This window comes from Vitis vinifera, chromosome 5 (assembly GCF_030704535.1).
Source record: "Vitis vinifera cultivar Pinot Noir 40024 chromosome 5, ASM3070453v1".
Taxonomy (NCBI): Eukaryota; Viridiplantae; Streptophyta; class Magnoliopsida; order Vitales; family Vitaceae; genus Vitis; species Vitis vinifera.
Window position 1 is genome coordinate 24,836,380 of NC_081809.1, and position 23,188 is coordinate 24,859,567.

Consider the following 23,188-nt stretch of genomic DNA (forward strand, 5'->3'; position numbering starts at 1 on the left):
TGCACAATCAAAAAGTAAATAGTCATTGGATAAAATATAAAAAAAATGACTAATAAAAAGCTAAGTGTTCGTGTGGATATACTTCCTATTTTATATTTTTAAAAACAAAAAATAATATTATTATTTTCAAAGTGTTCTTGTGAATAATGTTTCTAAGAAAAGTTTAATGCACTAATATATAATTGATGTAAAAAAAAAAAAAGATTGAATTACAAATATATTGCATAAAAATCAATTAAGATAAATAAGTATATGTCTTTTATTTGGCTTGTTAAGTAATTTGTGGACATGACCCGAGTTATGAATCATATAAGTCATTCCTGGATCAATGTGAAATATATTACTCGTCTTGATATCCTTTCTAATATTCTTTATATCATACTCATATTTTTCATATCACTTTTCATATATGATCTCTCACATTTTTTCTATTTATTGTCACATTTTATTTATACTCATTCTTATATTCTTTATACTCCCTCTCACATTTCATATACCTATTTTTATATTCTTTGTATCTCTTCTTACTTTTTTCACACCTTTTATTATAAGATTCAATCATCTCTCACATTCTTCATATTTTGACTTATATTCTTTGTAAATCATCTCATCACAGTCTTAATTTTTATTTTCATATTTTTTATACATTCTTTCACGTTCTTTATACACTTACAAAAACTATTAATGGTTGCATATTAAAATATTATTTGACATCAAACTTTTACTTATTGAATTTATATTTATATGTATATATAAAAAAAAATTAGAGTTGAAACCACATGGTTGCTTTCTTTCAATATCTTCATAAAGAAACACAAATCTCTTATTTCTATATTTTCTTCAAGAGATACAAAATTTGATCTTAAAATTTAATTGATAAATTTTATACATGTATTGCAACAAGGTGTTTTGAATTTTATACTTTGTCCAAGAAACTCACCACCATTGTGGAGACATTTAATTTGTTTGTTTATGTTGACTCTTTGTGTTACAAGTCTTTCCGAAATTTAATGCAAAATTTAATGGATATTTTGCATTCCTTCCCCCACTGGTTTAGTTTCTATATGCTTTTGAAAAGCAAAATCCACATCTCTTGATAATTATTAAGATATGTTTCTGTTCCTTTCCCCGCAGAAAAAAGCTGCATGAATACTTTACAAGGAAGGAAAGGGAGGAGGTGTGGAGGATGATGGCAGAGGGTAGAAATGAAGAAGCTAAGGAGATGCGGCATAGAAACTCGCCGTTGAAGATGAACGACACAATAAGTTGGGCGGAGGTACACGACACACGAGATTTGGCGAAGATCGTCTTGTCGAGGGTCATAGAGAAACTCTATGTTGTGCGGATTCAAGAACCTGCAGTTTTGGTTGGAGTTGACGAAGATGTCCAGTGGATCAAAGGAAGTTGATGCGTGTTCGGGTTAAACCTGAATATTCCCCTGAGGAATTAATGGACGTTGCCTATGATTTGGAAGATGTGATTGATGACCTTATACTCAGGTCAGCCGGAAAGCAAAGCAGAATAGGAAATTGGGAGAGTTGCCTTTTGATAATCAGAATTCATAAGAAGCTGGAATTGGTAAAGTCTAAGATCCCTGCTCTACCTCGTCTCCCGATCATGATATCAAGAGGTGCCAACCATGATAACTACTTTGAAGAAAGGGTCTGGTCAGACATCTTCTTGATACACCATCGGAGTGTGGCAAACACAATTGTTTCCCCAGTGGAACAGAAGGTATCAGCTCTGCTAGCTCAGGAGGTAATTCATCCCCATACTAAGAAGAAAGTCATGCGGGTGCTAGACAAATTCAGGTCTCTGAATGATTTTCTGGCAGGCTTACAATCAGTGGAATTAGACGCTTGCGGAATGGTTTGGATGGAGGAGTTGTCCCATGTTGCCCTGTCTGCTGTGACTGCCATTGAGGACTTCATCAATAAAAAAGAAGAGTTCACAAAAAGAAGTTGGATGAGACCTTCCAGGGGATTTCTTTTTGCTTTTGGCAAATTGAAATCTGAGGATAAGCTTGCTATGGAGATGGACAAAATATATGCTAAGATCCAGAACCTCTCTATGCACAGACCAACAGAATTCAGTAGACAAAGTCAAAGTCGAGACACAGAGTCCACCGTGCGAATCTCACCACAGCCAACGATGCAAGAACCTAATCTCGCCAGCTTCACTGATGATGTACATGCAATGGTAAAACGGTTGCTTACAGATGACAAGAGTTTCAGAGTGATTCCAATTATGGGTATGGAAGGCATTGGAAAGACGACCCTTGCAAAGTTGATCTTTAACAATAAAGATGTTCTAAACCATTTTCCTTTTGGTGTTTGGACGTCTGATGGCTATGAATTTCACCTACGTGACAAGGAGAAATTGATGGACTCCAACCTAACTCAACTAGGAGATGTGTGGAATTATCATGTTGAGTTACAACGGCTGAAAGCTTTCTTAATTGATAAAAGGTCTCTTATAGTTCTGGATGATACTCATATCCTATTCTTAGACCATGTGTTAAGAATACTTGCAGAATCATCAAACGGAAGTAGAATGATTTTGACTACTCACAAAATCAGTTTACCACCAAATTTCCGAACGATGAGTGATCCTCACCTACTGCGATTACGAGGAGATGAGGAGAGTTGGGCATTGTTTACCCATGCTTTGAAAAAGAGCATACCCCCGGAATTGCTAAAGCTGAAAGACAAAATCGTAAGAAGGTGTGGGGGTCTGCCACTGCTGATTGTAAAATTGGCAGAAGCACTCTCACACAAGGATCAACCATTGAGGAGTGGTCCACAGTACTTCAACAGTTTCATCATGACCAACAGCAACTTTGGTCCAACACCCTCTATAAGATCCATAAGGATTTGTCCTTGTACATGAGGAGATGTCTATTTTATTTCACTTTATTTCCCAAGGATTTTGATATTCCAGCAAGAAGATTGATGGCACTGTGGGTTGCAGAGGATTTGGTCCAGCCAGAGGGCGAGAATGAAACTCCAGAAGACGTTGCAGAGAGGTGTCTGAATATGTTGATAGCCCAGGGAATGGTTCAAGTGACAAAGAAGAAGCTTAATGGGAATGTTAAAATGGTGCGATTGCCGGATGCCCTCAGACAATATTGGTTATCCAAAGCTCAACAAGCCACATTTCTTGGAATTCATACTGACACAAGATCTGAGTTGTCCCTAGGCACCAGCAGGATCCGTCGTCTTGTTGATCATCTTGACAAAGAAGATGTAAGCTTTGATCATATTCATAGTGATTACAACACAACTACTTCTTTGGCACCTTACTATGAAGATGTGCTTTCTTTTATATCCTTTGATACTCGAAAAGAAAGCCAACCAGGAGAAGACGTGGGAAACTTTCTTCGTCAAAGCATATCCAGTGGTTGCTTCCTAGTACTGCTCGTGCTTGATCTTGAAAATGTATTCAGACCGAAGTTACCTGAGGCAATTGGCAAACTCACTCGACTAAGGTACTTTGGCTTAAGATCTACATTTCTCGAGATACTCCCATCATCTATAAGCAAGTTGCAGAATGTTCAAACACTGGACATGAAGCATACTAGCATCAACACTCTGCCTGATTCAATCTGGAAGCTACAACAATTGCGGCACTTATACTTGAGTGAGAGCTACCGAAGTAAACTTATGCTTGGACAGGGTACCAATTTTCCTACAATCCTCCAGACATTGTGTGGGCTATTTGTTGATGAGGAGACCCCGGTAAGAGATGGCCTAGACAGGTTACTCAATATTAGGAAATTGGGGTTAACAATGTCATCTAAACAAGAGGCAATGTCATTGCAACTGCAGGCAGTAGTTGACTGGGTTCTAAAACAGAAACAACTCCGGTCTTTAAGGCTCAAATCTATTGATGAAAACAATCAGCCTTGGGATCTAGAATTGAAGCCTTTAGTAAGCCTTGTGAATCTTTCTTACATTTACTTGCTTGGACGGTTAAGGAATCCATCTATTATTTCCCAATTCCCATACAGCCTCATCGACCTCACCTTATCAGCTTCAGGACTTGTAGAAGATCCAATGCAGTCATTGGGTAGGCTTCCCAACCTTAGAAGTCTTAAATTGCTCGCCAAATCTTATTTAGGGAAGAACATGCTTTGCTCTTTTGGAGGCTTTCCTCAGCTTCGAGTTCTTAAACTATGGAAGTTAGAGCAACTGGAGGAATGGAATGTAGAGAAAGGAGCATTACAAGCTCTCCGAGATCTGGAGATTAGGTTCTGCAGAAGTCTAAAAATTCTTCCTGCAGAATTGCTACATAGAACTCTGTGGAAAATTGAAGTTATACCTGCCCAGTAATTTCACTACTAGACTCTTGAAAATTGGTTTATGACCTGCTTAACATGAGATGATTTCCTAATGTAACCAACAACCTGATACACCATTGTGTTTTTCCTTTTTTGTTTTGTTTGATTAGGACGTGAGAAGCTATGCAAGAAGGTTCTGGTCTACTTCTTCGTGTTGGGCTTTGCTTTCCATTTCAATGTTTTTGCTATTGGAGCAGATATTCAAATACTCATGAGGGCAGTTCTCAGTTGCAACAATTTATAGAGCTCATTTCAAAATGGGTTTCCACCCCTTCTGCTCATTATTCTGTTCCACCTTGTCTTTCAAACCTTAAACGTATACTGTAGTGTACTTGTTAGTAGATTCTGTAACTTGTGTGTGTGAACTGTAGAATCAGGGTATCATAAACACAATGATGTTGTGGATTTGAATGTTATAGAATTTGCTTTGTGATTGTATTTGGATTGAATAGAGTAATTTCCTCTTTCAGTTGAAGATGTTTATTGGATAGAATTTAACTAGTCTGCTAGAATGCATATACCGAGAAAATAACATGTATCACTATTCTTTTCTTGCCCAGATGGGTGAAGGAGAGTGCGATTAATCCTCCATCTTCTTTAGAAATCATAATACTGATATGTTAAAGAGTTTAGAATATTCCTATTTGTAGCTTATTTTTGAAAGTGTATTGTGTTCAAAGTCTTGAAATAAGTTATATTTATATATCAAATTAATGCATCCTGCTGCTAACAAACTCAAATCAGAACCTACCATCACCTGCATGGCTGCTTACATGCTCTGCCCAATCCACTGGCTTACACCTTTTTTTTTCCTTTTAAATTAAGAAGATTTGGGAGTTAGATCATGCCATATAACTATGGAGCAATTGTTATAGCACCCATTTGAAAAGGGATTCATCCACCTAAAGCTCTTCAACTCCAACCCAAGCTGCTGGTTATTGAAGGAGAAGAACAGAGAGTTTCACCAACAACCCCCATCCAGTGCTTACTGACATGAGATATCTATCTCTGTCCTGCTTCCTCAACTTCAACCTCTTACATTCCATCTGTTTCCTCTTCTTCTTTTGGGGCGGTCAGTGTGGATTCTTGAAATGAACAGCAGAGCTTTCACCCAAGTGAGACATTTGGGTTTGGAACCATAAATTAGCTTGTGGTTTGGGTGTTCGAAGACAGGGCAATTAAAATACCGTTTCCAGAATGCCAGCAAAATTTAAGGCCTAAATTTCTGGATAAGCATTGAGCTTGAAGATTTCACTGGGGAACAGTGATATAACCGGTAACTGCAATAGGTAATTCCGATATAGCTGCAGGAAACAGCCTTTCTTGCACTGCAGCCATTCCGCATGAGGCTTACTTCTTTTCCAGCACTTTCAAGCACAAATTGCAGCTGTCCTTCATTCTTTTTTCAGAATATGCCTTGGGAGTTTCTTCAAGAGAGGAAGTACATAACAGTTAGAAACCAAGCTGCGTAACATTGTAAGTGAAAGGAAATAGAACTAATCAGGGATTTTTTATGCCTGCAGGATGGCTAGAGACAGAGGATCATTGGGAGTATGCGCAGAAATGGGAGATGATGAGTCGTGTTTGTGGAGAAGCTATCTTATTCTGTAAGACAGGGTTGACCAGATCAAGATACCAAGTAGCTCAGATAAGGTGAAGAGCTGCTCACTTATGTTTGCCTTCGCTGATTTTGATAGAAATGAATGTCCAATCTTTTCATCTTATCTTCTTTTCATCTTTTATTAGATCTGACGCCCATTTCCACCATCTGTGTCTTACAGGTTTTTATTCATTAATTCAAGGATTATTGCTATAGCATTTGGAATTGTGTTTGATATCCTACTTGGATTTTCACATTACGCACATGAACTAATTGATAAAAATTTCTATGCTTTCCTAAATATATACGTTCACAGAGAAAATGCTACCTACAGATCAACTTACCAATTCGTCTCTGTTGTTTATAATGATAAAGATGTTTGGTATTTTAGGAGATAAATGGAGATCTTCCCAAAAAGCTTGAGAAAATCTGGGAACCCTGTGATATGATTTTACTCAGCCTAAAGTTGTCATCATCTTGTTGAGCAAGGAGAGAAAATGTATATGGACAAGATAGGTCAGAGTCATCATTTAGCTCCCTTATTGATTGGGCTGCAACAAGTGTCTTGCCCTTGGTGACCCAGACATCATTTGATTCTATTCATCCAAACAAAATGATCATTTCAAGATCTCCTGCAGCCTATTCCATTTGTTCAACACTTTCAACTGCAATACCTGCCTATCGAAAAAATCTTTCAGAGGAGGCTTTTACAGTGATTAAGGTTGAGCTTGCGTTGGTTTACATTTTTGTGAACTCCTACACCTGTTTGTAAAGAAATCTCACTCCAATGCGTATTTGGAGTATACTCATTTGGAGTGTTGTTAGCCAAGAAACTATACTGAAATGTAAAATTTGTGGTATGCTTAGCACGACATATAGAATGTGTTTTCGAAAAAAAATGAATTGTGTGATATGCCTGCCACCATTAATTACTTAATATTAAAGGTTACTTTAAATTTGAAAAAATCATTGAACTGTAAGATTAACAAATATAACAGCAATACTTCTGAACATGATGAAGCCGAGGAAGCATGCATTCTGGGATATTGGAGGATGCCAAAAATTAATATCACTGTGGATTAGTTTGCAATTGCCAATATTAGTGCATTATCCATGTTGGAAGCGTTGAAGGAGGTTGTCAAAGTATAGAGTCATGTTACCAATACCCTCCCTGTACATCCTCATCAAAACCAAACATAGAATCATGGTCTTGAATTAGCTTTTGGGAAACCTGATAATGAAAACACTTAGCTATCTATTTAGGCTATTTCTAGGTTTGATGCTGACCTCTGTTGATATTTCCAAGATCTTAGTGTTTATTTAGTCCATCACCAAGTGAAGCTTATGCTGAAATTTCAAGTTGTCAAAAACCAAAATAACTTTTTAAAATGTCTCCACCAATTACTTTTTAAGTCGCTCACATGAAATAACCACATAACATCCAAAGCTGATACTAAAACACTGCAAAGTTCTTCCATTCAAATCAGTCCTTTATCATCTAATTCTTCTCTTCTGACTCCTTAATTGAAAATGTTTATGAACCTGAATTTGTCTCATGTATGTCAGGCCTTCTTCATTTTGGGATAAATTGAATCATGGACTAGCAAGTGTATTGCCCGTGTTCTGATATTGTATCCAGCTCCAGTATGACCGATCTACGTCTTCAATGTCCACAATACAAGTGGCAACTTTTAAAATGCAAAGAGAAAGAGCAAGGATCTTAACCTTATTTTTGCTTTATTGAATTCAATTTGATCCGAAAAATCATGATTGAACAAAGCGGATCTCCCAAACTTCTTCTGTCTCATGTGCTGCTGATTTGAGTATAAGGTAATCATCATAGGTCAGGTCCATTAATTTCAGTATAAATTCATAAAGCCTATGAACCTCAATACGCAATTTGCTTTCGATCCATTGAAGAGTCCATGAAACTCTACCAGAGGCGTCACTACAAAACCATTGCCCATTTCCCATGCACCTTACCTTTGTCATGCGAAAACAAAACCTTTCCTTTCCAGAGGCATCTGTTTGTTTATGTTGACTCCTTGTGTTACAAGTCTTTCAAAAAGAGTCTACCAGTATTCCTCCTAGAAAAAGGATAGAAGTAGTTCATCGTCTTTGATAGAGAAAAAGAAAAAGAAAAAGGAACTGGTGGTATTAGGCGGTCAATACGTGGTGGTTGCTGTAAGTTGGCTTTCAGAGAAAAATATATATATACATAGAGAGGAAAGGAGGTCAAGAGGGATTGTTCTTAGAAAGAGAAAATAAAGGTAATAATGAAGAAGATGCAGCATGCAAACTCTAAGTTGAAGATGAAGGTCATAATGGAGAACTACAGTCTTGGATGAAGATAGTCTTTTCCAGGGTTAAAAAAAATCAGTTTTTCTTTTAATAATTCCTACAACCAAAGGTGATTGGCAAGTCAATTTTTTTAAAACTACTTTTCATAAAAATAAAAACTAAGTTGATGTTACAAATACTTTTCCTATTTTAATTTTGTAAAAATATTTGTAAATTTAATTTATATAATATTAATTAAATTTAATTCAAAATTATAAATTACATTTAAAATAAATATTTTTAGTAAAATTTAAATACAAATATTTTAATAAAATCACATATTATATTGTTCATATAAATGATATTAGTTTAGCATATATTATAAAAATATGGATAAATTGAATTTTTTTTTTGAAAATAAATAATTATAATAATTTAAAATTAATTATGATTAATAATATTTTATTTAAAATAAATTTTAAAACAAAAAATTATTTAATTTTTTTCATATATAAATAAACCAATTTCTTTAGTTACATATACACCTTTAATACTTAATTATAAAGAGAGTATTTAAAACTATTTTTTATTTAATATGCAATTATTCATATCAATTTTTAATTAAATTATTTTTAAGAACTAAAAGATTCATTAAATAATTTAAAGCATTGAATCTCAATTGATTTAGAATCTATTTATTTAGTGAGAAAATTTTAAAAAATATAATTGTTTATATACGATAAATAATAAAGTCATAACTCATTATGTATTAGTTTTGATATATTATATTTGATAGTGATTGGATATATATCTGAGTTCCAATTTATTTTTCAAAATTAGTCAACTCATTAATAAATTCAATACATTAAATTTTATTTAATTTAAACTCGTTAATGAATCAAACACATTAAAACTTTTTTATTTGGAGTTTTTTTGCCTTAGTTAAAAGAGAAATTTACAAAAATATCGTTATACATAAAAGAAGAAACTAACAAAATCATTGGGAATAAATTTCTAATATTAATTAGGCTCACCTTTAAAATCCATAACTTTCTAGTACTAACTGAATTAGTTTTTTAGTTTAGTTTTTAGTTTAATAAATGTTATGTATCAAATATCACTAGATTTGAAATTTATTTGTTTAATCAAAATAATTTAAAGATCCAAGTTAAAAGAAGTTCACAACTACGTATATTTAAGAAAATAAATCATCTTTGAAAATTTTTTATATTTGATGATGGAGAGAGAATAAATATAAAATAAAGTGTCATAATTTATTTGTTTTTGTGATTTCTTTTCATGCTATTTTTCATTTCTCATATTTTTCTTTAAAACAAACAGGTAAAAATGACTTTTACTTAATCTCTCAAATTGTTCTTTATTTCACTTTATTTTTAAAAATTACTTTTAAGGAACAACTGCCAAACGACTCATAAATTTTTAACAACAAAAAATTGTTTTTAAATCATTTCATCAACCGAGCCATTGTATGTTCCCTTTTTTTTATTGTACTTCACCTTCTTAATTTTATTATGGTTATATTTAAATGGAATCAAAATATGCAATAAATAAAATATAAGAGCATTAAATAAAGTAAAATGATCAAAGGATGAAAATAAAAATAAGAAAAAGGAAAACCAAAAATAAAAATAAAATAATAATGGTAATAATAAAAAAAATGTAAATTCACAAAAACAAAATTAGAAGTCTACAATTCTCCTCTGGTCAACCCATGAAAAATCACACAATGCAAGGATCAAGGATCTATTGCTTGTCAATGTTAACTAATTGTTAATAAACAAAAATTAGTAACCATCAAACCTTAGGAGGACTCATAAATTTAACTTATACCTTTATATACATCATCAATTCACCTAATAAATTAACAATTTTAAATCAATTCACTTAATAAATTAACAATTTTAAATAAACTGATATTTTTAGTATGAGATTCAAATATAGAAAAATATTTCAACTTCAATTGGAATATATTTAAAAAAAAGAAAAAAAAAAACTGCTCCATATAATTGTACATAACTCGTGTATCTAATGTTTACCTCTTCAACAAGGTGTGTTGAGTTTTATACAGAGGATTACATATATTGCACCAGCTTCTTTAATGTCCAAGAAACTCACTACCCATTTCCCACCTTATCTCTCTCATGTGGAAACAAAACCTTTCGACATTGGAGACATTTGTTTATTTAAGTTGACTCCCTTGTGTTACAAGTCTTTCAAAAAGAACTAGCCTACCTGTGTTCCTCTTAGAAAAATGGTGGAAGCAGTCCACTGTCTCTCATAGACAAAAAGAAAAAGAAAAAGAAACTGATGGTATTGGGTGGTCAATATGTGGTGATCACGGTAAGTTGGCTTTAAGAGGAAAATACATATATAGAGAGAGGAAAGGAGAAAAGAAGTCAAGGGGGGAATGTTCTTAGAAAGAGAAGATGAAGGTGGTGAGTATGAATTGGGTTTGAAATTAAAAATAAAAATGAGTATTTAAAGTGAAAAGGAAGGACAAAATGATCAGGGAAAGACTTAGTTTTACTTGTTAGTTCCCAGATTTCCTTGCAATTGTGAGTTTGTTACTAAGGCAGCCTCCACTCAGTCCTTTGCTGTTCGCGGCCGGCTTCATCTTGGCAGTATGAAATGGCTATTGGGTTTCGTCGGGGGCATGGTCGCCTACAGCTTCCTGTAAGAACAATGAAATTTTAACAAGTCTGCAATATCATCTCCCCTTTTATTAAATATTTATGCGTTAATAATCATTTCGGTAGTTGTTTAGTTTTATTCATCATCCTCCAGCATTATATTGACATTTTGCCCGAGATTTTTCTTCTTTGTTTTTTCCCTTGGTTTAGTTTATATGTTCTTGTTCGCATTGAAAAGAAAAATCCACACGTCTAGATAATTATTAAGATATGTTTTAATTAAGATTTGTGTGAATGCCTTTCTGTTCCTTTCCCCGCAGGAAAATGTTGGCTGCATACTCCACAAGGAAGCAAAGGGAGGAGGCGTGGAGGATGATGGCAGAGGGTAGAAATGAAGAAGCTAAGGAGATGCGGCATAGAAACTCTACGATGAAGATGAACGACACACCAGACTGGGACACTATAGATCGGGCGGAGGTAGATGACTCACGAGATTTGGTGAAGATAGTCTTGTCGAGGGTCATAGAGAAACCAAGTGTTGTGAGGATTCAAGAACCAGCAGTTTTCGCTGGAGTTGAAGAAGAGGTCCAATGGATCCAAAGAGAGTTGATGCACGCTCGGCTAACATATAGTTATGTCCCAGAACAATTAATGGATGTTGCCTATGACTTTGAAGATGTGATTGATGACCTTATACTAAGATCAGCCGCAAAGCAAAGAAGAATAGGAAACTGGAAGAGGTGGCTTTTGTTAATAAGAATTCACATGAAGCTGGAATTGATCATGTCTAAGATCCCCGCTCTTCCTCATCTCCCATATTATATGGAAGCACAAAGTGCCTGGCCTTTTAACCACAGTATTGAAGAAATAGTCTGGTCAGACATCTTCTTGATACATGGTCAGAGTGTGGCAAACACGGCTGTTTCCCCAGTGGAAGAGAAGGTATCAGCTCTGCTAACTCAGGAGGCAATTCATCCCTATACCAAGAAGAAGGCCATGCGGGTACTAGACAAACTCAGGTCTCTGAATGGTTTTCTCAAAGGCTTAGAATCAGTAGAATTACATGATGGTGGAATGGTTTGGATGGAGGAGCTGTCCCATGTTTGCCTGTCTGCTGTGATAGCCATTGAGGACTTCATCAACAGAACAGAACAGCTCACAAAAAGAAGTTGGATGGGACCTTCCAAGGGATTTCTTTCGGCTTTTGGCAAATTCAAATCTCAGGATAAGCTTGCTGTGGAGATGGACAAAATATATGCCAAGATCCAAAACCTCTCTATCCACCGGCCAACAGCAGTCAACCCACAAGGTCAAAGTAGGAACCCAAAGTCTACCTTGGGTTCTACCGCCCGAATCCCACGACAGCCAACAACGCAAGAACCTGATCTCGCCAGCTTTGGTGATGATGTTCATGCAATGATAGCACGGTTGCTTACAGATGATGAGAGTTTCACAGTGATTCCAATTATGGGTATGCAAGGCATTGGAAAGACAACCCTAGCAAATTTGATCTTCAACCATAAAGCTGTTGTGGATCATTTCCCCATTGCTCTTAGGAAGTCAGATGGCTGTCGAGTTCAGCTTCGTAACAAGGAAGAATTGATGGAGTCCGATCTAAGTCAATTGGGAGATGTGTGGAGTTATGATGACGAGATGCAACGGCTGAAAGCTTTCTTGATTAATAACAGGTCTCTCACAGTTCTAGATGATTCGCATCTCTTGTACGACATGCTAGAAGTGCTTCCAGATACATTAAATGGCAGTAGAATGATTTTGACTACTTGCGAAACAATCCTACCTCCAAATCTCAAAATGAAGAGTGATCCTCACCCACTGCGGTTACGGACAGATGAGGAGAGTTGGGCATTGTTTACCCATGCCTTGAAATTTAGCATACCCCCAGAATTGCTAAAGCTGAAAGACGAAATTGCAAAAAGATGTGGGGGGCTGCCACTGCTGATTGTAAAATTGGCAGAAGCACTCTCACACAAGGATGCAACCCTTGAGGAGTGGTCCACTGCACTTCAACAATTTCATCATGACCAACAGCAACTTTGGCCCAGTACCCTCTACAAGATCCATAAGGATTTGTCCATGTACATGAGGAGATGTCTATTTTATTTCACTCTATTTCCTCAAGATTTTGATATTCCGGCAAGAAGATTGATAACATTGTGGGTTGCAGAGGACTTGGTACAGCCAGAGGGCGAGAATGAAACTCCAGAAGATGTTGCAGAAAGGTGTTTGAATTTGTTGATAGCCCAGGGAATGGTTCAAGTGACAAAGAAGAAGCTTAATGGGAATGTTAAAATGGTGCGACTGCCGGATGCCCTAAGACAATATTGGTCATCCAAAGCTCAACAAGCCACATTTCTTGGAGTTCATACTAACACAAGATCTGAGTTGTCCCTAGGCACCAATAAGATCCGTCGTCTGGTTGATCATCTTGATAAAGAAGATATTAGCTTTGATCATATTCATGGTAATCACAACACAACTTCTAGTACTTCTTTGACACCTTACTACAAAGATGCACTTTCTTTTCTGTCCTTTGATACTAGAAAAGAAAGCAAACCAGGAGAAGAAGTGGGAAACTTTCTTCATCAAAGCATATCCAGTGGTTGCTTCCTAGTACTGCTCGTGCTTGATCTCGAAAATGTATTCAGACCAAAGTTACCTGAGGCAATTGGCAAACTAACTCGACTAAGGTACCTTGGCTTAAGATCTACATTCCTCAAGATACTTCCATCATCTATAAGCAAGTTGCAGAATGTTCAAACACTGGACATGAAGCATACTTGCATCAACACTCTTCCTTGTTCAATCTGGAAGCTACAACAATTGCGACACTTACACTTGAGTGAGAGTTGTCGAAGTAAACTTATGCTTCGACATGATACAAATTTTCCTACAATCCTCCAAACATTGTGTGGGCTTCTTGTAGATGAGAAGACTCCCGTAAGAGATGGCCTAGACAGGTTACTCGATATTAGGAAATTGGGATTGACAGTATCATCTAAACAAGAGGCAATAACATTGCAACTGCAGGCAGTAGTTGACTGGGTTCTAAAACTGAACCAACTCCGGTCTTTAAGGCTCAAATCTATTGATGAAAGCAATCAGCCATGGGATCTAGAGTTGAAGCCTTTAGTAAGCCTTGTGAATCTTTCTTACATTTACTTGCTCGGACGGTTAAAGAATCCATCCATTATGTCCCAATTCCCATACAGCCTCATCGACCTCACCTTATCAGGGTCAGGACTTGTAGAAGATCCAATGCAGTCACTGGATAAGCTTCCCAACCTTAGAAGTCTTAAATTGCTTGCCAAATCTTATTTAGGGAAGAACATGCTTTGCTCTTTAGGAGGCTTTCCTCAGCTTCGAGTTCTTAAACTATGGAAGTTAGAGCAACTGGAGGAATGGAATGTAGAGAAAGGAGCACTACAAGCTCTTCGAGATTTGGAGATTAGGTTCTGCAGAAGCCTGAAAATTCTTCCTGCAGAATTGCTGCATAGAACTCTCTTGAAAATTGAAATTATATCTGCCCAGTAAGTTGACTACTTCATCTCTTGAAATTTGGTTTATAACCTACTTTAACATGAGATGATTGTTTTGTTTAACAAACAACCTGATATGCCATTGTGTTTTCTTTCTTTCTTTTTTTTTTTGTTTGATTAGGGTGTGAGAAGGTAAGCGAGAAGGTTCTGGTCTACTTCTTCGTGTTGGGCTTTGCTTTCCATTTCAATGTTTTTGCTGTTGGAGCAGATATTCAAATACTCATGAGGGCAGTTCTCAGCTGCAACAATTTATAGAGCTCATTTTTTTGAATTGGGTTTCCACCCCTTCTGCTCATTATTCTGTTCTACCATTGATGCTATGTTCTTGTCTTTCAAACCTTAAATGCATATTGTATTGTACTTGTTAGTAGATTCTATAACTAGTGTTTGTGAACTGTAGAATCAGGGCATCATGAACACAATGGTGTTGTGGGTGTGAATGTTATAGAATTTTGCTTTGTGATTGTATTTGGATTGAATAGAGTTTTTTTTTTCTTTCAGTTGATGTTTGTTGGATAGAATTTAACCAGTCTGCTGGAATGCACATAGGGAGAAAATAACTATTCTCTTCTTGCCCAGATGGATGAAGGAGAGTAAGATTAATCCTCCACCTTTCTGTAGCTTATTTTGTAAGTGTATTAGGTTCAAAGTCTTCAAATACGTTATATTAATATATCAAAGTAATACTCTGTTGCTCACAAGCTCAGATCCGAGCCCACCATGGCTTGCATGGCCTCTTACATGCTCTGCCCATTCCAATAGTTAGTCCATTTAGTCCAAATACAATCTCAAAGCTTACACCCTTTCCTTTTTTTCAATTTAGAAGAGCCTACCACTACAGATTTGGATATTGGATCGTACAATATAATAATGGAGCAATAGTTACAACACCCATTTGAAATGGGATTCATCCACCTCCAAACCAAAGTTGCTGGTTATTGAAGGAGAAGAACAGAGAGTTTCTCTAACAACCTCCATCCAATGCTTCCTGACATAAGATATCTATCTCTGTGCTGCTTCCTTAATTTGAACCTGTTACAGTCCATCTGCTTTTTCTTTTTCTTCTTTTGGTGTGGTCAGTGTGGGTTCTGGAAATGAACAGCAGAGCTTTCACCCAATTAATACATTTAGCTTGTGGTTTGGGTATTTGAAACAGGGCAATTTACAGAATCCAAACCCAGTTGAATGTAAAGCCAGGAAGTTGCTGCCAGACAATATGTTGTATCTTCTGGTCATGTGCCCTTTCATGCTTCCTGCTGGTACAGGACAGATCTGATTTCAGGACAGATTCGCCAAGGCCATACAGTTTTTTAAGCACAACAAGGGCATAGAAGGAAGAAGGCTTGCCAAAGGTTACGTACCCATCAGTACTGAAGTTCTAACTCTGCAAGTGAAAGGAGACAAAAGCAAGCATGTGCTATTCGATGCCTGTAGGCTTGCTAAGTCCCTACAACTCCTGGGGACATATGAGAAATGGAGTCCAGAACAGAAAGGGCATATGATATGTGATGTGTGGGTGGAGATGCTGTGTTATGCTGCAAGTCAGTGTCGATGGAATCTCCATGCCAACTTGCCAAGCAGTTGAGACGAGGGGGAGAGCTGCTCACCCATGTATGGCTTCTGATGGCTCCTTTTGTTATAAGTGAACATTTCAAGATTTTACAAGCCCATGACAACTTATGAGAATTTTTTCAAATATTATTTTAAAAAAGGTTTTTTTTTAATAAAAAAAAATCAAAAAAAGAAAACATAAAAATATACATTTTATTAGTCATTTTGTTTTTACATTGAACTTATACTTTGAAAAGACAAGTTAATTTTTTACATTGAATCTGGTCTTTTCAAATAACAGTTCCATATGAAATCCTAAATTAATTACTCTGACTAAAATTGTACTATCAAGTTTTACAATGAATACCTTTATAAATATGCATTATCGATCAACTTAATAAATTAACAATTTTAAATAAATTGATATTTTTAATATGATATTGAAACTTAGTGATGGTATATCCCTCTAATTTTATTAAATTTACGTATAATCTCAAATGAAGTATCAGTAAAGCATAGTATTAGGGTTTTAATATAGGTTAAGAACAGACTGAGTGATGGTGTATCTATTCCCTTGTTTTTAGCCAACCTTACTTTTTATTACGCTTTAATATCTTAGCATTGTAGTGTAGCAAATACTAATGAAATTCAAATACAGAAAAATATTTCAAATTCAATTGGAATATTTAAAAAAGACAGTATTTTGTCAAAATTCCAGCTTTCTAGGCCTATCCCCTTGTCCATTGGCCTTATCCTTCAATTATTATTATTATTTTTTCACATGGATTTACAACTAGTGCTACAAAGCTTTCCAAAGGCATCAAATGTACAATCTTATCTTCTATTGTCAAGCTGATTAGAAACACATCAGCTGAAGTATAGCTGCTTAATTATGGTCTGAACTGATTTTCTTGAAGATATGTACAAGTTGGGTTCTACATTCCCCAAAGATCTCTGTTTTGCATGAGCTTAAAAATTGAACACTCTTGTTCTTTTAAAAATGATTTATTTAGTTTTGAAATTTATATCCTCCTTTATTTCCTTCAAAAATGTTGTTTCTCTCCCATTCCTAATCCATTTCTCTCTCTCTCTCTCTCTCTCTCTCTCTCTATTCATGTTCTCTCTCCCTTCTCAATCCAACCCCTACAACAAAAATGTCAAATTCCTTATTTTTATATCTTCTTCAAGAGATAAAAATTTTGATAATGAAATTTCATGGATAAAAACTCTCATCCCTCACATATTTCACAAATAATTTGGTTGTTGGAAATATTTAATTTTTATGCTAAATTTCTTCCTTTTTTTGCATCTTCTACTTTTTCTATTTATAAAATTCTTGTATTACATAATTTACTATTTGAGTTTCAAATTATTTTTAAAACCTATTAAACTCGTTAATGAATCAAACACATTAAAACTTTTTTATTTGGAGTTTTTTTGCCTTAGTAAAAAGAAATTTACAAAAATATCTTTATACATAAGGAAAAAACTAACAAAATACCTTTAAAATCCATAACTTTCTAATACTAACTCAATCAGTTTTTTAGTTTAATAAATGTTATGTATCAAATATCACTAGATTTGAAATTTATTTGTTTAATCAAAATAATTTAAAGATTCAAGTTAGAAGAAGTTCACAAATCACGTATATTTAAGAAAATAAATCATCATTGAAAATTTTTTATATTCATTGATGGAGAGAGAATAAATATAAAATAAAATCGTGTCATAATTTATTTGTTTCTGTGATTTCTTTTCATGCTATTTTTCATTTCTCATATTTTTCTTTAAAAAAAAAAGGTAAAAATAACTTTTACTTAATCTCTCAAATTGTTCTTCATTTCACTTTATTTTTAAAAATTGCTTTTACAGAACAACTTCCAAACTACTCATAAATTTTTAACAACAAAAAATTGTTTTTAAATCATATCATCAACCAAGCTATTGTACATTCCCTTTTTTTTTCTTGTACATCACCTTCTTAATTTTATTATGGTTATATTTAAATGGAATCAAAATATGCAATAAATAAAATATAAGAGCATTAAATAAAGGAAAATGATCAAAGGATGAAAATAAAAATAAGAAAAAAGAAAACCAAAAATAAAAATAAAATAATAATGGTAATAATAAAAAAAAATGTAAATTCACAAAAACAAAATTAGAAGTCTACATTCTCCTCCGGTCAACCCATGAAAAATCACACAATGCAAGCATCAAGGATCTATTGCTACATCAATATTAACTAATTGTTAATAAATGAAAATTGGTAACCATCAAACCATGATAAAATTAACTTATACCTTTATATACATCATCAATCCACCTAATAAATTAACAATTTTAAATAAATTGATATTTTTAGTATGAGATTCAAATATATAAAAATATTTCAACTTCAATTAGAATATTTTTTTAAAATAATAACAAAATTTTAAAAATTTAAAAAAAAAAAACACCTTCTCCATATAATTGTACATAGCTCTAGTATCTAATGTTTACCTCTTCAACAAGGTGTTTTGAGTTTTATACAGAGGATTACATATATTGCACCAGCTTCTTTAATGTCCAAGAAACTCACTACCCATTTCCCACCTTCTCTCTCTCATGTGGAAACAAAGCCTTTCGACATTGAAGACATTTGTTTATTTAAGTTGACTCCCTTGTGTTACAAGTCTTTCAAAAAGAACTAGCCTACCAGTGTTCCTCTTAGAAAAATGGTGGAAGCAGTCCATTGTCTCTCACAGACAAAAAGAAAAAGAAAAAGAAACTGATGGTATTGGGTGATCAATATGTGGTGGTCACGGTAAGTTGGCTTTCAGAGGAAAATACATATATAAAGAGAGAGGAAAGGAGAAAAGACGTCAAGGGGGAATGTTCTTAGAAAGAGAAGATGAAGGTGGTGAGTATGAATTGGGTTGGAAATTAAAAAGGAGAATGAGAATTTAAATGATCAGGGAAAGACTTAGATTTACTTGTCAGTTCCCAGATTTCCTTGCCATTGTGAGTTTGTTACTAAGGCCGCCTCCACTCAGTCCTTTGCTGTTCGCGGCCGGCTTCATCTTGGCAGTATGAAATGGCTATTGAGTTTCGTCGGGGGCATGGTCTCCTACAGCTTCCTGTAAGAACAATGAAAATTTGATCAAGTCTGCAATATCATCTCCCCTTTTGTGATATTTATGCGTTAATAATTATTTCGGTAGTTGTTTACTTTTATTCATCATCCTCCAGCATTATATTGATATTTTGCCTGAGCTTTTTCTTCTCTTTTTTTTTTCCCTTGGTTTAGTTTATATGTTCTTGTTCGGATTGCAAAGAAAAATCCACACGTCTTGATAATTATTAAGATATGTCTTAATTAAGATTTGTGTGAAAGCCTTTCTGTTCCTTTCCCCGCAGGAAAATGCTGGCTGCATACTCTACAAGGAAGCAAAGGGAGGAGGCGTGGAGGATGATGGCAGAGGGTAGAAATGAAGAAGCTAAGGAGATGCGGCATAGAAACACAACGATGAAGATGAACGACACACCAGACTGGGACACTATAGATCGAGACTGGGACGCTATAGATCGGGCGGAGGTAGATGACTCACGAGATTTGGTGAAGATTGTCTTGTCGAGGGTCATAGAGAAACTCTGTGTTGTGTGGATTCAAGAACCAGCAGTTTTCGTTGGAGTTGAAGAAGAGGTCCAATGGATCCAAAGAGAGTTGATGCACGCTCGGCTAAAATATAGTTATGTCCCAGAGGAATTAATGGATGTTGCCTATGATTTTGAAGATGTGATTGATGACCTTATACTCAGATCAGTCGCAAATCAAAGGAGAATAGGAAACTGGGAGAGGTGGCTTTTGTTAATAAGAATTCACAAGAAGCTGGAATTGATCATGTCTAAGATCCCTGCTCTTCCTCATCTCCCATATTGTATCGAAGCATGTAGTGCCTGCCCCTCTAACTACAGTATTGAAGAAATAGTCTGGTCAGACATTTTCTTGATACATGGTCAGAGTGTGGCAAACAAGGTTGTTTCCCCAGTGGAAGAGAAGGTATCAGCTCTGCTAGCTCAGGAGGCAATTCATCCCTATACCAAGAAGAAGGCCATGCGGGTACTAGACAAACTCAGGTCTCTGAATGGTTTTCTCAAAGGCTTAGAATCAGTAGAATTAGATGATGGTGGAATGGTTTGGATGGAGGAGCTGTCCCATGTTTGCCTGTCTGCTGTGGTAGCCATTGAGGACTTCATCAACAGAACACAACAGCTCACGAAAAGAAGTTGGATGGGACCTTCCAAGGGATTTCTTTCGGCTTTTGGCAAATTGAAATCCAAGGATAAGCTTCCTGTAGAGATGGACAAAATATATGCCAAGATCCAAAACCTCTCTATCCACCGGCCAACAGCAGTCAACCCTCAAGGTCAAAGTAGGAACCCAAATTATACCTTGGGTTCTACCGAGCGAATCCCACGGCAGCCAACAACGCAAGAACCTGATCTCGCCAGCTTTGGTGATGATGTGCATGCAATGATAGCACGGTTGCTTACAGATGATCAGAATTTCAGAGTGATTCCAATTATGGGTATGCAAGGCATTGGAAAGACAACCCTAGCAAATTTGATCTTTAACCATAAAGCTGTCGTGGATCATTTCCCCTTTGCTGCTTGGAGGTCAGATGGCTATCGATTTCAGCTACGTAACAAGGGAGAATTGTTGCAGTCCGGTCGAAGTCAATGCAGAGTGTGGAGTAATCAATACGAGATGCAACGGTTGATACCTTTCTTGATTAATGACAGGTCTCTGATAGTTGTCGATAATTGGAATTTCTTGGTCGACGACCTAGAAATGCTTCCAGATGCATTAAATGGCAGTAGAATTATTTTGACCACTTGCGAAACAAGGCTACCTCCAAATCTCAAAATGAAGAGTGATCCTCACCCACTGCGGTTACGGACAAATGAGGAGAGTTGGGCATTGTTTACCCATGCTTTGAAATTTAGCATACCCCCAGAATTGCTAAAGCTGAAAGACGAAATTGCAAAAAGATGTGGGGGACTGCCACTGCTGATTGTAAAATTGGCGGAAGCACTCTCACATAAGGATGCAACCATTGAGGAGTGGTCCACTGCTCTTCAACAATTTCATCATGACCAACAGCAACTTTGGCCCAATACCCTCTACAAGATCCATAAGGATTTGTCCTTGTACATGAGGAGATGTCTATTTTACTTCACTCTATTTCCTCAAGATTTTGATATTCCGGCAAGAAGATTGATAACATTGTGGGTTGCAGAGGATTTGGTACAGCCAGAGGGCGAGAATGAAACTCCAGAAGATGTTGCGGAAAGGTGTTTGAATTTGTTGATAGCCCAGGGAATGGTTCAAGTGACAAAGAAGAAGCTTAATGGGAATGTTAAAATGGTGCAATTGCCCGATGCCCTAAGACAATATTGGTCATCCAAAGCTCAACAAGCCACATTTCTTAGAGTTCATACCAAAACAAGATCTGAGTTGTCCCTAGGCACCCGCAGGATCCGTCGTCTTGTTGATCATCTTGACAAAGAAGATATAAGCTTTTATCATATCCATGGTGATTACAATACCACTTCTACTTCTTTGACACCTTACTATGAAGATGTGCTTTCTTTTCTGTCCTTTGATACTCGAAAAGAAAGCAAACCAGGAGAAGATGTGGGAAACTTTCTTCGTCAAAGCATATCCAGCGGTGGCTTCCTAGTACTGCTCGTGCTTGATCTTGAAAATGTATTCAGACCTAAGTTACCTGAGGCAATTGGAAAACTAACTCGACTAAGGTACCTTGGCTTAAGATCTACATTCCTCGAGGTACTTCCATCATCTATAAGCAAGTTGCAGAATGTTCAAATACTGGACATGAAGCATACTAGCATCAACACTCTGCCTGATTCAATCTGGAAGCTACAACAATTGCGGCACTTATACTTGAGTGAGAGCTATCGAAGTAAACTTATGCTTCGACATGGTACTAATTTTCCTACGTTCCTCCAGACATTATGTGGGCTATTTGTAGATGAGGAGACTCTGGTAAGAGATGGCCTAGACAGGTTACTCAGTATTAGGAAATTGGGATTAACAATGTCATCTAAACAAGAGGCAATGTCATTGCAACTGCAGGCAGTAGTTGACTGGGTACTAAAACTGAACCAACTCCGGTCTTTAAGGCTCAAATCTATTGATGAAAACAATCAGCCATGGGATCTAGAATTGAAGCCTTTAGTAAGCCTTGTGAATCTTTCTTACATTTACTTGCTCGGACGGTTAATGAATCCATCTATTATGTCCCAATTCCCATACAGCCTCATCGACCTCACCTTATCAGGGTCAGGACTTGTAGAAGATCCAATGCAGTCACTGGACAAGCTTCCCAACCTTAGAAGTCTTAAATTGCTTGCCAAATCGTATTTAGGAAAGAACATGCTTTGCTCTTTAGGAGGCTTTCCTCAGCTTCGAGTTCTTAACCTATGGAAGTTAGAGCAACTGGAGGAATGGAATGTAGAGAAAGGAGCACTACAAGCTCTCCGACATTTGGAGATTAGGTTCTGCAGAAGTCTGAAAATTCTTCCTGCAGAATTGCTACATAGAACTCTCTTAAAAATTGAAGTTATACCTGCCTAGTACGTTCACTACTTAGTCTCTTGATATTTGGTTTGTAACCTGCTTAACATGAGATGATTACTCTGTGTAACCAACAACCTGATACACCATTGTGTGTGTGTTTTGTTGTTTTTTTTAGGTTGTGATAAGCTATGTGAGAAGGTTCTGGTCTACTTCTTCGTGTTGGGCTTTGATTTCCATTTCAATGTTTTTGCTATTGGAGCAGATTCAAATTCTCATGAGGGCAGTTCTCAGTTGCAACAATTTATAGGGCTCATTTGGAATTGGGTTTCCATCCCTTCTGCCCATTTTTCTGTTCTACCCGTTGATGCTAAGTTCTTGTCTTGCAAACCTTAAATGCACACTGTAGTGTACCTTTTAGTAGACTCTATAACTTGTGTGAACTTTAGAATCCAGGCATCATGAGCACAATGGTGTTGTGGGTGTGAATGCTCTAGAATTTTCCTTTGTGAATTGTATTTGGATTGAATGAAGTAATATTCTCTTCTTGTCCAGATGAATGGAGAGTACACATAGATTAACCCTTCTTTACTTGAAGTCATAATACTAATATTAGAGTTTGAAATC

General features: G+C 36.0%; 4 protein-coding genes across 4 annotated transcripts; all 4 read left to right on the plus strand.

Moving 5' to 3' along the window:
• Positions 1–1,106: 1,106 nt before the first annotated feature.
• Positions 1,107–4,808, plus strand: LOC104879467 (putative disease resistance protein At1g59780). The gene is made up of 2 exons (XM_059737169.1): positions 1,107–4,327; positions 4,450–4,808. The coding sequence occupies exons 1-2, from the start codon at positions 2,886–2,888 to the stop codon at positions 4,454–4,456; spliced, it is 1,449 nt and encodes a 482-aa protein (XP_059593152.1). The 5' UTR covers positions 1,107–2,885; the 3' UTR covers positions 4,457–4,808.
• LOC109122620 (disease resistance protein RGA2-like) lies at positions 1,408–2,552 on the plus strand. The gene is made up of 2 exons (XM_019219894.1): positions 1,408–2,468; positions 2,534–2,552. The coding sequence occupies exons 1-2, from the start codon at positions 1,408–1,410 to the stop codon at positions 2,550–2,552; spliced, it is 1,080 nt and encodes a 359-aa protein (XP_019075439.1).
• Positions 4,809–10,671: 5,863 nt separating the features above from the next.
• On the plus strand, positions 10,672–14,771 carry LOC104879468 (putative disease resistance RPP13-like protein 2). The gene is made up of 3 exons (XM_010652309.3): positions 10,672–10,913; positions 11,191–14,418; positions 14,549–14,771. The coding sequence occupies exons 1-3, from the start codon at positions 10,864–10,866 to the stop codon at positions 14,553–14,555; spliced, it is 3,285 nt and encodes a 1,094-aa protein (XP_010650611.3). The 5' UTR covers positions 10,672–10,863; the 3' UTR covers positions 14,556–14,771.
• Positions 14,772–18,596: 3,825 nt separating this feature from the next.
• LOC100852910 (disease resistance RPP8-like protein 3) lies at positions 18,597–23,188 on the plus strand. Its single transcript, XM_010652359.3, has 3 exons — positions 18,597–19,099; positions 19,378–22,620; positions 22,740–23,188. Coding segments are annotated over exons 1-3 (3,294 nt in total). The 5' UTR covers positions 18,597–19,049; the 3' UTR covers positions 22,741–23,188.

What these genes read in the sequence shown, in the direction of transcription:
- LOC104879467 (XM_059737169.1), top strand. Translation starts at nt 2,886, where the DNA reads ATGAGGAGATGTCTATTTTATTTCACTTTATTTCCCAAGGATTTTGAT.
- LOC104879468 (XM_010652309.3), top strand. Translation starts at nt 10,864, where the DNA reads ATGAAATGGCTATTGGGTTTCGTCGGGGGCATGGTCGCCTACAGCTTC. An exon ending in ATGGTCGCCTACAGCTTCCT is followed by an intron (nt 10,914 to 11,190) that starts GTAAGAACAATG and finishes CTTTCCCCGCAG; the next exon opens with GAAAATGTTGGCTGCATACT.
- LOC100852910 (XM_010652359.3), top strand. Translation starts at nt 19,050, where the DNA reads ATGAAATGGCTATTGAGTTTCGTCGGGGGCATGGTCTCCTACAGCTTC. An exon ending in ATGGTCTCCTACAGCTTCCT is followed by an intron (nt 19,100 to 19,377) that starts GTAAGAACAATG and finishes CTTTCCCCGCAG; the next exon opens with GAAAATGCTGGCTGCATACT.
- LOC109122620 (XM_019219894.1), top strand. Translation starts at nt 1,408, where the DNA reads ATGCGTGTTCGGGTTAAACCTGAATATTCCCCTGAGGAATTAATGGAC.